General features: G+C 35.7%; 1 protein-coding gene across 1 annotated transcript in view; it reads right to left on the bottom strand.

Annotated features, from left to right (window-relative positions):
* Positions 1–418: 418 nt before the first annotated feature.
* The window catches only part of ERCC8 (ERCC excision repair 8, CSA ubiquitin ligase complex subunit), a 29,687-nt gene continuing 12,402 nt past the window's right edge, over positions 419–17,703 (bottom strand). The window contains exons 5-12 of the mRNA XM_054652395.2: positions 17,355–17,436; positions 16,617–16,685; positions 14,117–14,183; positions 12,749–12,852; positions 11,589–11,713; positions 8,907–9,104; positions 2,445–2,531; positions 419–782 (exon numbers count right to left, since the gene is read on the bottom strand). Of these exons, the coding sequence (XP_054508370.1) occupies positions 714–782; positions 2,445–2,531; positions 8,907–9,104; positions 11,589–11,713; positions 12,749–12,852; positions 14,117–14,183; positions 16,617–16,685; positions 17,355–17,436 (801 nt within the window). The 3' untranslated portion in view covers positions 419–713. The remainder of the gene's footprint in view (positions 783–2,444; positions 2,532–8,906; positions 9,105–11,588; positions 11,714–12,748; positions 12,853–14,116; positions 14,184–16,616; positions 16,686–17,354; positions 17,437–17,703) is intronic.

Raw genomic sequence — 17,703 nt, 5'->3', positions numbered from 1 at the left:
GTGTGATTCATACACAGAAGGCCGATCTTAAAAACTACTAACAGGAGCAACAAAAACTCTAAACTAGTTTCTATTCTTCTATTCTAAGCTTTCTGGGGCAGAGTCAGATATTAGATAATAGGGTCACCATATAAATACTTGAATAGAGGATTCCTGCTATACCTCTTTCTGAAGAGAGTACCGCATTTATGGAAAAATATGCAAAACTGAAAATGCAAGAACAACAGGCACAAACATCTGTTGACTCCCACAGCACATAAGCACTTGAAAATGGATACAATCTGCTCCTTCAAGACACTGATAAAAGTAAGTTGGAAGTATTTCTGAGCTACCCCTCTTTCATGGAAAATCCTCTGTATCATGTGTCTTGGAAATGAATGTATTTTCTCCTCATGTACTAAAGATAACAGAAGCAATGTAATTTTGACTGGTCCCAAGGGCTTTTATTTTTTCTTTATCAGCTGTTCAACACTGAATAAAGAATGCCAATGTACAAGTACAAAAGTCAGGAAGTATGAAAAAGTAATCCTTTGGATTTAACTTTACAGTGACAAAGAAACACAGAGAACAGTGGAAACTTATTTCTGAAAGACCTTGCTCTAACAGAACTGTACCTAAAATCCAGTTGTGAGAAATCCAACAATGTCCAATTCTGTAAAAGCCTGTGAATGCAGTGCCTGAATGTCAATTTTATATCAGCTCATAATTTAAATTCAGCCTTCATCATCGCTGCTGCTCCATGCATCTTCATATGCTGGATTTACATGTTGTTGAGGCAGAAACTAGGGAAAATAAAAATTCTCAGTGTTTTGCTTAATTAAAAATACTACAATCAAATAAGGGCAAAGCTAAATGCACTTTTTAAATGACTACATGTAGACAAACTATTCTTTCATCAGTACTGGATTATTTTAAACTACCTTTTTAGAAATTCTGCTGATTTGAGACATAATAAATTATGAAAAGAAATAGTACTGTATTTAATTTCAATTTCAGCATAAAATATCTGGAGGACTGACTGGAAGTATTACAAATATTTGGTACAAAATGTAACAAATGTTGTAAGGGTGTTTATTGTGTGCCACTGCTTTAATTTAGATCACAATATCCTCAGCCCATCATAACTTAACATTCAGTTTCATAGATAGAGGCAGCCCTGGCCACTATCCACATCCAAGAAATACTTCTCACCTCAACCCCACTAGGGTCCAACTAAAGGGTTTGTAGCTATGCAGTGCAGTGAATCACAGTGACTTAGGGTAAATTATTTTTCTTGTTTACTTCTATTCTGGGTTCAGATTCTGGTCATAAAAGCACTCAAATGCCTATTCTAGCACCTGAGACAAAACATGAATTAATGGCCTGTGGGCAGCAAAACAGCTTCATACAGAGAAATCTCATCTACAGCATTTGCAAACAGCAGCTGTAGCTTAACAGATTTCAAAACAATGGCATATATTACATACTGCCACTGTGTCAAATTTAAAGGAGCAATTCTAATCAGAGCTAAGTAAATAATGTTGTTGCTGTGGGTGTTTGTTTTTCAGACTAAGAAAAATCCAATTTCTTCACATCAAAATTATCACAGCAAAAATGTTAGTTTCAGGTCCACACAATTTGGGTTTAGGGTATCAGACCTTTGGAACTGTATTTTTCTTCTCTGCTTAAGTGAAGGATAGTTTTGAAATACAAAAGCTTACAAAAAGCAAATGTTACAACAATTTTATGTTTCTTATAATTTCTCCATCTAAAATGGAATGATGCTGAAATTTTAAAAACTGGAATTTTCACATGCTATGGGCCAAAACATTAATACACCCTCATTTTTCAACATCAGTACAGTTTGCCAGACTCTGATCGTGTGAATGGTTTCAGTTCCTTAAAATATAGACTTTTTGGCACTCAGGCTGTTCACTGAAATATTTCTTGTCTGAGAAAGTACTCTACTGGAAAATAGTCTTACATATGATCTTCCCTGCAATCACCCTGAATGTCTTGTCCCGGGCCTTTGATATTCACATCAGAAATATTTGTGTATGAAGTGTGGTATCCCTAATCTTACTAATTAATACACAGTATATTCTTAACAATTTAAAATACAATCTAGAACCTCTACAATTCCAAAACAGGACAAACTGCAGAAAGCAGTTTGGAAATGAAAGAAGAAGAATTTGAAAGACCCATAGTCAAATGACATGAACTACTTTTAACTAAGTAGGAAGGTAGCAGCCTCCAAAAGATTTGGCTAGACTACAAGAGAAAATGCTTTTTCAAAACCCTACAAGAATCAAAAGATTGTAGAGAAATAATAGGTGATTCTCCTCTTAGTTAGAAATTGTTAAAAATATTGGTAGTGAATCACATACTTCATATTGACTTTCCACACAACCTGCCCAAGTATAACAGCCACAAAAAAGTACAGTTCAAACTCAAAAATTCACTACCTTTTCAGAAGTATCATCAGGAACTGGCTCTCGTGGAGCTGGTACCCATGCAAGGATATTGCAGTCTTTGCTACCACTATAAAGTTCCTGTAAAAAAACAAGTGAAAGTTACTTTCACACAAATTTAGTGAATAGTGACATAGATAACCATACTGGGCAGAAAAAAAGGTAGTGAATATTATTTAAAAATAAAGGCAAATAGTAAATTTCTAATTTATATTATAAATCTGGATAAGTAGTATTTTAAATAATATGCCAAAACAAAATTAATATGTTTTTATATTTTTTCCCAGACTGCTCACCAAAACAGCAAAACCACATTAAAATGAACTGTGTTGCTTAAATACATTTTTCTTCTTCCCTCTCTCTAATCTTCCGAAAAGATACCTATTTTAACAGTTAGGCACCTTAAGAGATTGTTTATGGACAAGTAAAAAACCTGAAAAAACCACACAAAAGATAAATATTCTCTTATAATTAAAACCCAGGAATAAACTGAGAAGAATCAAGAATCTAGTAAGACACATCAGAAAAGAGAATATGTATGGAACAAACAAGTATTAAGCAAATAAAGTTTCAGTATGCCTAGGGAAGGAAAAGAAAAAAGTAGAGTATGAGGCTTGTACCCTGTTGGGAAGGCATGGATCAGAAAGACTAATTTATTAATTTTAATATAAATAACTTTTGTAAGTTGTTATAGTAATGACTAAGGACTGAGATCCCATTGCACAAGGCGCCCTGCAACACATGGCAACAAACAGTCCTTATATCAAATAGCCCTAGGTCAAATATATCTTAATTTTCTTACTGTTCTTACTAAAGAACAGTTCTGTAGTTCTGTGCTAAAGGAAATACAGACTCCTCTGTCACTCTAAGATGAGAAAATTTTGCTGGTGAGAAATACTAACACCATCTTTGCAGTAAGTTTTGCACCTATAACACTTGCATTTTCCGACATGCTTAAATTAACAGGTATGAAGATATTCTCATATGGCTACAATACTGAATTATATTCCTGCTTATTTTATGTTATGTCTGACAACACTTGAGTATTGTCATGTATTTAAACTTCCTGAGTGAGACATATGGGTTTTTTTGTAGTATTCACGCTCACAGTATGAAGAACGAAAGCCTTACTTTACGTATGCTGGTTTTTACACTTAAACTAGCAACTCTCTGCATATGTGCACTTTATGAGTATGTTGATTCAATGTAAGCTCAATATATTATCACAGGTCTGTCTTTGCAGGAAGTCTCCTATATAATTTATATATAATTAGAACTGCATGAATTATGTTGCCATACTTTTCAAAAGCTGGTACTATGCATGAAGTTGTTCATGCATAAAGAACATTCAAGATAAGAGTCTGCAATTTTAAGAGACATAACCATCCTACTTACCTTGCTTAAAAGAAGATATGGTACACCAAAGTATAGGTCAAACTCTACTTTATTCTGTCAGCAGTACTCTACTTGAGCCTTCTGTCTTTGATAGAATCTAGAATATCACTAAGAACTTCAAAAGATCTTTCTATGCCAAAATATCTCCTTATGAGCAACGTCACGGTGACATCTGCATTCTTCCATTTTAATCCTTCTTACCACTTGTCTCACTTTCTGATCCTGGTATGGCAAGATCTTCAGCTAATATCCACTGCATTTAGCAATACTTAAAATTAATTATTACTACCTGAACTGGTGACTCACACCATAAGTCAGTCAAAAGAAGAGCTAGTGACCTCTATGTAGAATTATGTCATAATACAAGATAGACACATATATTGCACTACAAACATGCTCTATGCATGTTTATAGTACAATATATGGAAAGACTGCAAATGAAACCTAATTTAACTTCCAGTTAACTTTATGTAATAGCCTACTACTGGATTTGCCAAATACCTTTGCAGATGTCACTAGCATTCTTGAGCAGTATGAGCAGCAGTATGATTTAAATAAAAATTGCTTCCTGTTGCACACCTACTATTTTATGACATGTTATTCATACGTGATGATTTATGCGATTTCTTTTTCTGAAAGGGAAACATAGGTCTTGTTTGTTTATTTAAATCATTCTAAGCAGGCACACTGGTATCTAGTATGTTAGATCCAACTGTAAACATCATCTAAGATATTGCACAATGAAGATTTTCTCTTCCACACCACCCTTGAAATTACTGACCTCCTATTAAATTAATGCTTCTTATTAAAGGGCTAAATTCTGCAGTTCTTATTACTCAAGCAGTCTAACATCTTATTAACTTTATAGAGATATTTACGTAAGAACAGTACAGGCAAACAATAATATAGTGGATTTTATGGCTCTGTTCCTAGGATCAGAAAAGGCATATATACACACATTAACTAAAGCTCATACCACTCTCTGGAGACAGCTCTGTACTGCACCTCAAACATAAAAGGTATTTCACACAAACATGCTAATTAATTTGGATAAGAACAGATAAAGAGTAGTATAATTGAATTTCAAATAGCTAGCTGCTTGGTTATCAGTGATCACGTTTGATTATATGGTTCCAAGCAAACATGAGACACTTCTCATCTCAAATACATATTCATATATAAATTCAAATACATAATTGGTGCAAAGTTTAAGTTTCTTCTTAGAGCCTATTCTAGTTATGAGGTGAAACAAAGACAGCAATTAAAATAGAGTTAATGAACAAGAAGGACATGAGGGACTGACAGCAATCAATACTAATAGGAATTCTGAACACAGTAAAAAATAGTGAGAAAAACCTAAGGACCAGATTTAAGGATGGGTTGGACACAAATCAGTCACCAGGGTTAAAGACAGCAGGAAAGGTTTATAAGACTGTTAATATGAAGAACACTTAACAACAACAGAGAATACTACATGGAAATGGCCAGAACTACAGAAAAGATGTAGATCTTGTTTCTCATGAACACAGAATAATAAAGTCCAATTAAGTGCTAACAAGTAACAAGAAGGTTACAAAGCCACTGCTACACATTTCACCACTGTATACATCACAGATGTAAGCTATGTATACAGAAAAACCATCAAGGAAAACTTGCAGCTTGCTTAATTATGTTTTGATATGTATTTAAAAATTCCAAAGCTGAAAGTGAGCTGATATGCCATGCAGAAAGAAAAAAAGGCAGAATAATATAGACAAGAATGAACTGACATTTTTTAATCCTAAACATGACAATGGAAAAGATTATTGAATGATTAAGTTATTGTAGAGTTAAAATATAGATATATAAATATCACTCAAGAGAATTTGCAATAGAGCATGTTTTGTTAAGCAAAAGTGATTTTACTTAAAACTAGTAACAAAATACAAATGTACAGTTGGGAATAACTTTGCAGCATGTTGATTTAATAATACTTGAGAGAGTAAAATAGAAGAGGTGACTATAAATTTTACAAACAGTATTACATTCTCAGGAAAGAAATTTTACTGGCAAAATTGTAATTTCTATCGGAATTACATGAAGACTGATGAATGCACTTAGTTGTGTCAAGATAGGATAAGATACTTGGAAGTACATGTGTGAACACTGAAAATAACAGTAGCACTACCTTTGGTGTTCACATCCTGATTAGGATGTGTGGATTAGGCATGGCCTGGTTTATTGGTAGCAGGGGAGGGCCACAGGAGTAGCTTCTGTGAGAAGCAGCTAGGAGCTTCAACCATGTCCAACAGAGCCAGTCTCTGATGGCTCTGAAGATGGATATGCTGTGGGCCCAATTAGAGAGGTTGGTAATGCCTCTGTGATGACATTTAAGAAGAAAATCAAAACAGCGCACCTTTTTTTCCCTGGGGTAGTGAGGCACCATGGATGCCACCATCTTGGCGCAGCCCATGGCTTCCCCTGGCCTGGCCCCTGCCCCTGGCCAGCCGTGCTGCGGGCAGAGAGGGCAGGGGCAGCAGCAGCTTCCCCTTCCAGCACCCCGCAGGAGGTGAGGCGTCAAACAGCGCCGGCACCGCCCGCGGCAGCCACCACTGCTCACGTGGTGCCGGCCCGGCCACGTGGCTGATGGCACAAACATGGTGAACGACTCCCCAGCATGGAACCTAGACGAGATCAACTTCTCAGCCCTGTGGGATCCTGCAGGAATCTGAATTTGTGGAACTTGTTGGCAATGGTACCTATGAGCAGCAGTTTTTCTTCTAGATAGAGAAGAGGAGGAGGTGAGAACATGTGAGGGAAAAGAACATGGTGACACCAAGGTCAGTGGAGAAGGAGGGGGCGGAGGTGCTCCAGGCACTGCAGCCAAGATTCCTCTGCAAGCCATGGTGAGGACCATGGTGAAACAGGCTGTTCCCCTGTAATGCTTGAAGTCCACAGGGGATGCAGAGATCCACCATGGGAAAAATGCTCATGCTGGAGTGGGTGGATGCAGAGAAAGCTGTGATCTAGTGGGAGACCTGTCCAGAAAAAAAGGGCCCCTGCTTCCAGAGACAGAGAGCCCTTGCTTCCAAAGCAGTCTATCCTTAGAGGACTGCACCCTGTGGGTGAGTGACCCACACCACACCAGTTTTTGGGAAGACTGTTTGCCCATGGGAGGGATCCCACAGCATGGCAGAGGAAAGCCTCCTCTTCCTGAGTGAACAGAAGGTGATCTCCAGTGATGAACTGACCAAATCCCCATGCCCTGCCTCCCTGCACTGTCGCTGGGAAGAAAGGAGGGGGTGAGGGGGGAAAAAAGGTGTTTTAAAGGCTTATTTTACTTCTCATTATCCTCCTATGACTCTGATAATAATAAATTTACTTTATACCTTTAAATTTGAACCTGTTTTGCCCTTAGAATGTTTTTCTCCCAATCCTTACCTCAATTCATGAGCTCTTAGTTAATTCTTTTTTTCTCTCTCCTCTGCCTAACTGTAGCAGGAGAGGGTAAGCAAACAACTCTTGTGGATGCCTGGTATTAAACCAGTGCCAAATCATGACATATAGCAATGTTGTTTCTCAGACTAACTACTTAATACAACTGAAAGTACAGCATTTACAAAAAAAGAAAACCCAGTCATACTTCTACAGTACAGAACTGAACTCTGGAAAAGGGTGCTTCTGAAAGAGAATCAGTCACATCAGATAAGCAAATGAAGTTGATGACATCACAAACTTCTAGATACAGTGGCTGATGTAGTTCTTGTGTGCATATGCACACATAAGTGATCCTTTACCATGGATCTCAAATGCTAAGGTAGAGACACCACAAGTAAAACAAGTAAAACATGTTTTACAGAGAGAGACCTAATTAGCCTCACCTCTTCAGTTTATCAAAAAGAGCAGCAAAGATAGCTTTATATAAACACACTAGAAGTTTTGTTGGGAAACTGTTCTTGAAAAGACAAAAAGCTTTTCAAGAACATTCTGGAAAAGATGTGCTTTAGCCACAATGTGAATATTGCAGTCAATGTATCTCACTGACTATTAATACCAGGACTGCCTTCCAGATCTAGCAAGGTTTATTAGCTTGAGGTCTACTCATGTCCATAACGTGTCCGTAATTTTCAGTGAAGTCTGTCTCAGTAATACAGTCTCAGTGATTCAATCAAAGCTACTGGACACAAAGCAGAAGCTACCAGAGTCACTTCTATGATGAGAGGTCATAAAATGGTATCTACACCCCCATTCTGCCTCAAGTATTTCTGCTGATACTCAGAAAGAGCAGGAAAAGAAGGCAGAGCTGGGACATGAAGTATGATCCTTAATACAGGGGTCAACTATGTAATGGCCTGAAAATCCATACTATCATACATTCTGCTCTTGGCACAATACATGCCATATGAACAATCTGTTCTAAAGTATCTCATAACAAATTAACTTTTGTTATCCTTAAGTCTTTTATTACAAGAGAAAAATACACCAGAGTGGGATAGGAAAAGGAAAAAAAGGCAGAGAAGAAAAAAAAAATCTGTCAGTACCATGAGTCCCTGTAATGCTATGGTATTTCTCAGCTGAAATATTCTCTGATAAATTTAAGAATCTCACAATGTTGTCAGCACTTTATCCAAAGTGTAACTACAGGCACTTGAGCAAGATCCCCTTAGCAAAGTACTTGAGAGCCTTCTCAATACTCACTGAGAATGCACTAATGCACTTCACAGTCTTTCTTAATGTGATTAATGTGATTAATCTCTGAGAAAGATAACACCTCTTCCATCTTACAGAAAACAAAAGTCTTCACACATGTGCTTTATTAATGATTACACAGGCAAAAAAATACTAAAGGTATATTGAGAAGTTACATATGTGAGACGAAACAAGCAGTGGAAGGAACCTAATCCAGAAAATGTCATCCCAAAAGCTTGACTAAACTTTTCCTGGATGACACGTAAGCCACTCCCTCTTATGATCCTTGATTAAAGCATATCCCTGAAAAGTGAATGCTTTTATAGTGCAAATGGTATGTCAATCTGCATAAATATTCCTGCCTGTCTGGAATACTGCTTGTATTTTACTTACCTGAAAATGAGGTTGAAATACACAGCAGTTGACAGTACTATAGTGCCCTCTAAGCATAGTTATCATTTCTCCTGTGAAAACTGTATAAACAGCAATGGTACTTCCATATGGAACAAAGGCAAACTCTGGATTACAGCCACAAGAGATGGTAAATTTGAGTCCTTTCCTACTTTCATTACAGACTTTCCCATAGTTTACCTGCAAAATGAAAGATCACATAGATTACACAGTCAGCTATTAAGTAAAACCCCAGGAAATTATATTAAAAGGTCAATTTTACTTCATGTTTAATACTCAATAAAATTAATTTTGGGTTATGTTAATAAATCTCGTGATATTTCAAAGTACAGATGTCTATCAAGATAATTATTTTTATGTTCAATAAAGTTTACTCTTCTTAATATCAATTTGGAACGAAAAGAAGGAACGAAAAGAAGGAACGAAAAGAAGGAACGAAAAGAAGGAACGAAAAGAAGGAACGAAAAGAAAGGCCTAAAAACTAGCAATTCCACACTAAGGAATAGGATTTCAACAGGCTGTTGCATGCCAGATCTGCATCAAGCGCCTAAACCCTCACTGAAATTAGACATGGTTTAGGAATTACCACCTGTTGTGGTTTAGGAATGGTATTTTCAATTCAGTACACTCGCTCTCCTGCCTTGGGTTCAAAACACAATAGGCAGAGATCATGGATTGAGATAAGAACAATTTACTAGAAATAGCATTACAAAACCAAACAGTAAGAGCAACAATTAGTAACAAAAGGTATTAGTAACAAAAGGTATGAGACAATGAAATTATTTACAAGTTCAACAAAAAAGTACTGGACTGTTTTCTCCCAGGGTAGCTTTGATAGGAAAAATTTCTAAGAGCTTAATGGTGAAGTGTAAGGGAAGCCTTGCAAATTAAAATAGTATAAAAGCACCTTATTAACACCTGTACTAATGTCTCAAACTACAGTTTCATAGTTTCAAGCTGTTGACAAGTTTTGTACAGATAAAAATCTCATAAAAGATTGAAAGTGAGGTTTCCAAACATGTTTGGAAATATTCCAGTTGGCTATATCAGTTTAATTAGGTTCTATCAAACATCAGAAGTATATTTATGAAGTGACAGAGAAATATATTCATGGAAACAGTATAGCCTTCCTCGAAACAAGTTAATTAAAACAAAGCATTACAATTTGAACTAATTTTTCATGACGAAAATGCATTGTGTTAGAATATTTACACTATGAACTTCACAAATTTCTTAGCTTATAGTCAAAAGATTTCACAATTGGAATTGTTTTCCTTCTTAACTCTAGGCCTTCAGTTTTAGGTGGGGAGATTTAAGATTAACACAGAGAGCTTTGCTAATATTTTACACAACAGTGACATTGCTAAAAGAAAATCATAGGTATGGCTTTGTTTCTATGCTTTTTGAAAGATATAGAAAAGAAAGATTTAGGTCAAAAGGGTGGGCTAGTCAGGGAAATAAAAGGACTATGGTGTAAACTTGTAATACTTGTACGTGCATTCATTTCTTTGCTGATGTCTTAAAATTATTTTAAACAATACCTCTGGGCAGTGTGTGAAAATACAGTACTCTGGACAATACAACTCTGAACTTTAAAATGCAAAGCAGGGTCAAGCTATTCCACACCAGATTAGAAAACTGTAAAATAGCCTATGAAACAAGTAAATGAACTAACAGGCACAGAAAAACCAAAATCCAGTGATCCAGCTGGTAAGAGGAGAGTGAACAAACTGCATTATCTACTTTGGTGGTGGTGATTTGAAGACGGGAAGATGTTTGTGTATGAGGTGCTGAGAACAAGCTGGTGAATATGGGTAGGATGGAGAGAAATCTTTTTATTTAAATATCTATACAGAATTATTTTTGCTCTTTTCAGAAACTAAGCAGCACAATTAAAAGATTTCTGAGGTATAGCAAAATTTATTTCTTTCCTGATAGCAATGACAGACCATAATTACAGCTGACTAAAATTCCATGGACACTGACTTACCTAGTTTGTTCGTCTTTCAAAATTGACAAAGAAAACTATTTTCTTTACTGAACAGAAAAATAAAACAAGAACCTTCACCACAAAAAAATCCAAAAGCCATTGAAAAGACTGCAATATCAGTAGAGGTTTAGCACATTTCCCACCCCTCATTCCTGCTGCTGTGTGATTCCAACACAAATCTGGAAGAATGGATGAATAGATATTTTTAATACTGTCATGCAACTTCACAGGAGAGATTCCACAAAAACAGAAAGAGATTTGCAAGAAAGCTAGGCAGCCAGTGAAACTCTCAGGTATGGCCAACTGCTCTATGGATAGTACATTGGCAACTAATAGTTTAAAAAACCCCGAAACTTTCTACCAACAGTCACGGCTTATTCAAGTTTTTATTACTGTATGAAATATTTATAGCTATACTCTCAAATTCATGAACTTGGAGTTACCATATTAAATCTTTAAGTAGATTAGGGTTCTTCATACTCTTTTTCTTTGCAATAAGTAGAAGAGAAGAAGTCTGAAAGAAAACAATGTTCACCAAATGATCTAGTGATGAAATTAAGCAGCTACATCCTTTATGAAAGTGAAATCCAAGTTCTACTGCCAAATGCAAAAATTATAAATCTCTTAAAATTAAATGAAAGTAAAAATGCATCTGAAGTGCCTTGAAAACTTACTAAGGTGTTTTCTCCAGTGGAGCTATTCCAGAGTCGCATCCGATCATCTGTACCAACAGTTAGCAGGTGAAGTCCATCATTTGTATAGCATAAACCATTAACTCTCCCATTGTGAGCAGTGTTTGCTGCCGGGGAAAAAGAGCTGTCTCAGGTCTCTAGACAAAAGTTACTACTTTGCATATATTTTTACTTCAATGTGGAGCAGTGGCAGTGCTGTTTGAATGGTAACATTAAGTTAAAAATAATTTAATTTTTTGTTTATAAAAGCATCTGGCCTGCTTACAGCCACCAGCAGTGCTCCTCGGGGTGCAGTGCAAGGGCCAGTTCTGTTCAATCTATCATCCAGTTGTTGATGCCCCCAACCCGTCAGTGTTCCAGAGGCATTTGGACAACACCCTCAACAACATGCTGTAGCTTTTGGCCAGCTCTGAAGCAGTCAGGATAAGGTCTCTCTGTACTATACTGCAGTACTTAATTTAGACATACCTTCTAGGTAGAAATACGACTGCTTTTTAAAGATTTTATTAGAAAATAATTATTACCTGCTATTGGTTTAGTTCATATACATTTCAATAAATTAAATACCCTAGCCTATACAATTGATATTTGAAAACCAAAAAATCATCTTGAACCTGTCTGACAAATATAAAGTTGAAAAGAAAGATGTTGTGATCGAAAAAGTCAACATGTTTTTCAAAGGAATGTATGAAATGGCACTAGTTATCTTTGGAGATACATCAAATTTTGGTTTTCATTAAACAGCATTTCTTCTTTTTTGACCAAGTACTAGCTTTCTTTAGAAAGTTTTCCTCTCAATTTTTCAACTTCAATCAATTTTGTATTTACATAAAGGCTAATCCACAGCATAAATGAATTCTTCCACTCACAAAAAAGATAACAGAATTTTCCATTTTAGAGGAAAGCCATTAAGAATAGATACACTGCTATCATTTAGGCAATCTCTCTAAACAAGGTCCCAAACAACAAAAACTGACTCTATAACAGAAGTAACTGAACAAAGCTGAATGGCCTCTGTTGTGTACTAAGTAACAACTGGATTATCACTACTCCCATTGCTGGTCTTAGTATTCAAAACATTAATGAAATATAAGAATTACTTTAGTTACATATGAATTACCACCAGTTATATTTTGTATTACCTGCTTCAGAAGATGCTTTGGACTTTTCTCCATTGTACTGATCAAGTGTACTCAGACATCCAGAAGCTCTCCTCACATCCCATAATTTTACTCTACCATCAGCACTAAGAAAAACAGATTTGCTAAAATTAGGGAAACAATGCACTACGGTTCAGGAGCTGTCTTTGGTCAACACACCTGGCATTCACCTTGGTCCAGCAACTGTTCTGAACCACTCACCATGTGGGCACACTCAAGTCAACAGAATTCCATTAGAAATATTTTAAGGCAGACTTCAGACTTTCATTTTCATGTGTTAATAACTCCAGCTGGTATACTATCAGGACCTAAGAGTGAATCATGATCTGTAACACAATACACTTACCTCTTTGATTACAATGTAACACCCTTGCATACACACATAGCCTGAGAATAAACTTGCTAAATATTCTGTTGCCTAAACTGTAACTTCAGACTCCAGCACGGTCTGTAATAGTGGTCTGAGAATTTGGGGTTTTGTTATCACAGATCTATTGTATGACTGGTACAAAAGCTGTCTACAAGCAAACAATTTTTCATCTGCTACAACAAGACAAAAACAACAAAAACCCCACAAACAAACAAACACAAACAAAGCAATCCCTAAACAACACACTGTTAAAACATTTTCCAACTTTGATAAGCCTTTCAGAAGCCTGAGTTCAGAAACCGAAAGTTTGCGAATCTGGTAACTTCACTGAACTGATAAAACTGCCATTCCACTAAACTTATGAAATAGCTGTTCTTCTCTGCAAAAGAAAATAAAACCATGGCATCTAAAAAGTGAGAAGAAAAATGTCACACAATAATCAAAAGCTAACATGTGAAAGTTATAGAATAGCCAAGAGGATTTTTTACATTAAAAACATCTGGACAGAAAACAAAAAAAAGCCCAGGAATATCAACATACAATCCATATTCACTGAATTACAGTCACTTGGAAAGTTACATCAGCTAAGCTACCCAAGTTATTCTTTTTGACATAAGTTAAGTGTCATTACCAGAATGGTAATTTGAGCTAATCATGTTTTACTTTATTACAACATGGATTAGCAATGTACACACTAATAAACAGTAAGAAGTGAGTATATCCTTAATATTCTACTATTTTCCTATACCAGTAGTTACAGGTAGTATTTCAAAACTTGCTATAAAATAAGCATGACTTGTTGACAGCTCTTCAGGTTTTGTTTTTCTAGGGAAAAGCTATAAAATTGTGAACAGGTAAAAGTAAATGAAGAAAATTAACTCCAGAAGTGCATTTGAATTGAAGTAAGTATGCCTAAAGAATGTATAAAATTTTTACTGACCAATATTCCAGTGCATGTAACAGTTCAGCAACATCCTTACCTTCCTGTTGCCAAAACATATTCATGACGTGGGGACCAAGCTACTGCCAATACTTCTTGTCTGTGACCTAAGAATTACATGAAAAAGTTTATTATACACACCATTTTGTGTAAATAACTGAAAGTAAAAGCAAATATTTAGTTGTATAGGATTCACCAAGGCAGAATAATAATTCAATTATTATTGAATTATTCAATTTAAATTTTGTGAAACTATATTATTTTGGGACAGAAGTTATTTCTGTCTCTTCTTCTTCCCTGAATGGGATTGTAGTGAGTAGAAAGGGATACACATAGTATTACATGAGTATAATTTTTGATAATAAAGATGGTTTTACCTATGCAAAACACATTACAACTCAGTCACAGCTTTTTGTACAGCACTGGTATTTTCATACATGGAAGGAACTTTCCATTTATTTTTCTTCAAATCCTTTAATAATGTTAAATTTAAACTATACCTACCATACATACTTACAATTAAAACTTTACTCGTTTTATCCTCTAAGAATTTTGTCCTGAATTTGTGGTATTTTTTTCCCTTAACTATTAAAGTATCAATGAAGCTAGTGAAGGGTGTTGAACACAGGTCCTGCAAGGAAAGCTGAGGGAGCTGAGGGTTTTCAGTCTGGAGAAAAGGAGGTTTGAGGGGACCTTACTGCTCTCAAAAACCACCTGAAAAAAGCTGTAGCCAGGTGGGGGGTAAGTCTCCCAAGTAACATACAACAGGAGAGGAAGTGGCCTCAAGTTGCACAATGGAGGTTTTGACTGGCTGTTAGGAAAAATTCCCATACTTTACAAATAAAATTCTGGCAGGAACAGGTTGCCCAGGGCAGTGGTTGAGTCGCTACCCGTGGAGATATGCAAAAGATGTATAGATGTGCCACTTAGACATGTAATTCAGTGGTGGATTTGGCAATGCTGGACTCAACGATCTGAAAGGTCTTTTTGTATATATATATGAATGTACATGTTTTTTGGTTTTGTTTTTTTATACACACACATGCACACACCCACACTTTAAAACTTGGCAAGTTATGTTAAATAAGTACAGAAAATGGGAAGGATAAGATGTCCTAAATGGAAAGACTGCAATCATGCTTCACACCATAACAGAAACATATTACTGAAAAATAAACTAAATCATAAAATACATTTTTGCTAACGCAGTTTAGAGGTGGTGTGAACCACCTTGTTCCTGGTGCATCTTCTAGTAGGTGCTTTCCCATTACCTGAATTAATCAAATCACTGTAATAACCAGGATAATAAGAAAAACCTCCAAGATACAGGCATTACAGGATACACTTAGAAGGCTCAGAGCAGACAGATTTATTGGGATCCATTAATTAAATTACAGCCATGCATATACCTCCATTTCAGCTGCTAGAGTTAGCCTATGTGAAAATATCTGTATGTATGGTCAAGATTGCTTCAGTTCTGTAAGGAAGATTATCTCTAATTAATAACATATTCTCCTTTCACTTATTCCTCCAATATTGCACTTGAGGTAACAGGCTATTACAGGCTGTGTACAAAGACACAACGGAGCTTGTTCGTGGAAAGCATTAACTCTTGTGTAAAAATTAAGAAGCCCTAACGAAACCAAACAGAATCTTTAGAGAACTGTTTTGGTCACTGCCCTGTCTGGAGCTCTTGGTTCTAGGAACAGAACATGAGATGCTTGTTCATAGAAGTTTAACAGCTTAAGCTCTGCATCACAAAAAAAATCACCTAGGCTCCTTTGAGACTTAGCTGACCAGTGAAGAAATAAAGCTGCATTTGCACATTGCTGTGTCTGAGTTAATGTTTCTCTACAGTTGCAGCATGAAGATTTGCTTCATGATTGCCTTCTCTTGAGCATGTGCATATATACTGACACTCCAGAAAGTACACATTAGAAAAGGGCCACCAAAGGCAAATTCTCACTGAGTGACAAAAGTAATGAATTATGGAACAATAAAACCTTACATTTAACTGAACTAGGAAAATAGAAATGATTTGGTAATATCCTTCTACAGAAAGGTTGTTCTACAGAAATGAGAAACTTCTAAACAAACCCATTCAAACATCTCCATGGGACACTTTCTTAAAAGCAATGAAATTTTCTTTTTGTTTCTTTTCTGGGGGGTGGTGTGGAGCTTCTCTTGTTTTACTTGGTTTTCTTTTTTAAAGACCATGTAAAACACAACTTGTTGACCCCATAACCCCCCAAATCAATGACTACATTTAACCATAAATAGTAATCAGTATTGATTAGACCATGAAAATGCCCTAACATCGGTAGTAACTGCTCATTGATTAATGTTTGTATTCTGCAATTCAGTAGCTCTAGAAAAACACCCAGAAGAACCTCTTGCCACTGTGTAACTTTCGCAACCGGCTACAAATAAATTAGTCATGTTACTGACAAAGAATACATTGTATACAGTGTTTCTTTACAGGACTTGTTTTTACTCAAAGTAGTTATTGTTTAACATTTATGTTTCAGACTAAAAAGTACCCTGCAGAATGTGAGAACTGGATCCAGACTTCAAGTCACAGAGCTGTACTTTGGGGCTTTTGGTACCAACTGTAACAAGAGAAACAAAGACAGCTAAAAAACCTCCCAGCATCTGAAACAACAACAACAAAAAAATCTTAGCAATGACAAAAAAAAAAAAAAAAGAAGAAAAATGCGAGCTGCATAACTGCTCATTCAGTCAGAGCAATGCTTCTATTAATAAGATGCTTTATGCTTAATGCTTCTAATAATAGATTTACAATTTTAGTCCAAACAAATTTACCATGTAACAAACAAAATTTAGAAACTGGAAGTAAACAGGATCATACTTCGGAAACTTAAAAATATCTCCTCAAATATTTTTTTGCTAAACATAGTTAAATTGTATACATGTAAGCAATAAACAGATCTATTTTCAAAATTTACTATATTTGGATCTAATAACCTTTAAAAGATAACTTATCTAATGAAAGAATCTAATTACAGCTATGAATTTTATCAGTAAGGAGAACTGATTGATGCATTATTTCAGAAGAACAAATATGATACTCTCATTGACATCATCCAACTAATGGACAGTATTTTATTGTACTAGTAAATTTACATCTTATCAAGACTTGATTTATGTAAAAATAAGACAGAATAGGGGAAAAAACCCAACTGAAATATTACTTGCTTATTATTATAAACCTTATCTATCTCTATATATATATCTGTTTCTTAAAAACAGATACATACCTGCTATTAAACAGTGCTTTGTAGCAATTGGAGACATATGATGGCTATAGACTGTTCCCTCAAAATGAAATATATCTGCAGGCTGATAATAAAAATATTAAATTAATTACAAAGCAAATATATTAGCAGAATGTAGATGCTCACCATTATTTTTCAAGTAACAGCTAAAAGTAAGACTAATACAAATATTACTATTTACATAGTAATGATAACTCTCCTGGTTAGAAGCCAGATAACACAAACATCACAGAGTAAGCCTGTTTCCAACAGCAGGACAGCACCAGAGCTCAGAGATGACCCAAAAGACAGACCAGGAAAACTGACAAATGAGAAGCATGAATAGAAATTA

Source organism: Agelaius phoeniceus, chromosome Z (genome assembly GCF_051311805.1).
Source record: "Agelaius phoeniceus isolate bAgePho1 chromosome Z, bAgePho1.hap1, whole genome shotgun sequence".
NCBI classification, from domain to species: domain Eukaryota; kingdom Metazoa; phylum Chordata; class Aves; order Passeriformes; family Icteridae; genus Agelaius; species Agelaius phoeniceus.
The sequence above is the reverse complement of the archived record's forward strand: the minus strand, read 5'-3'. Positions and strand labels throughout refer to the sequence as shown.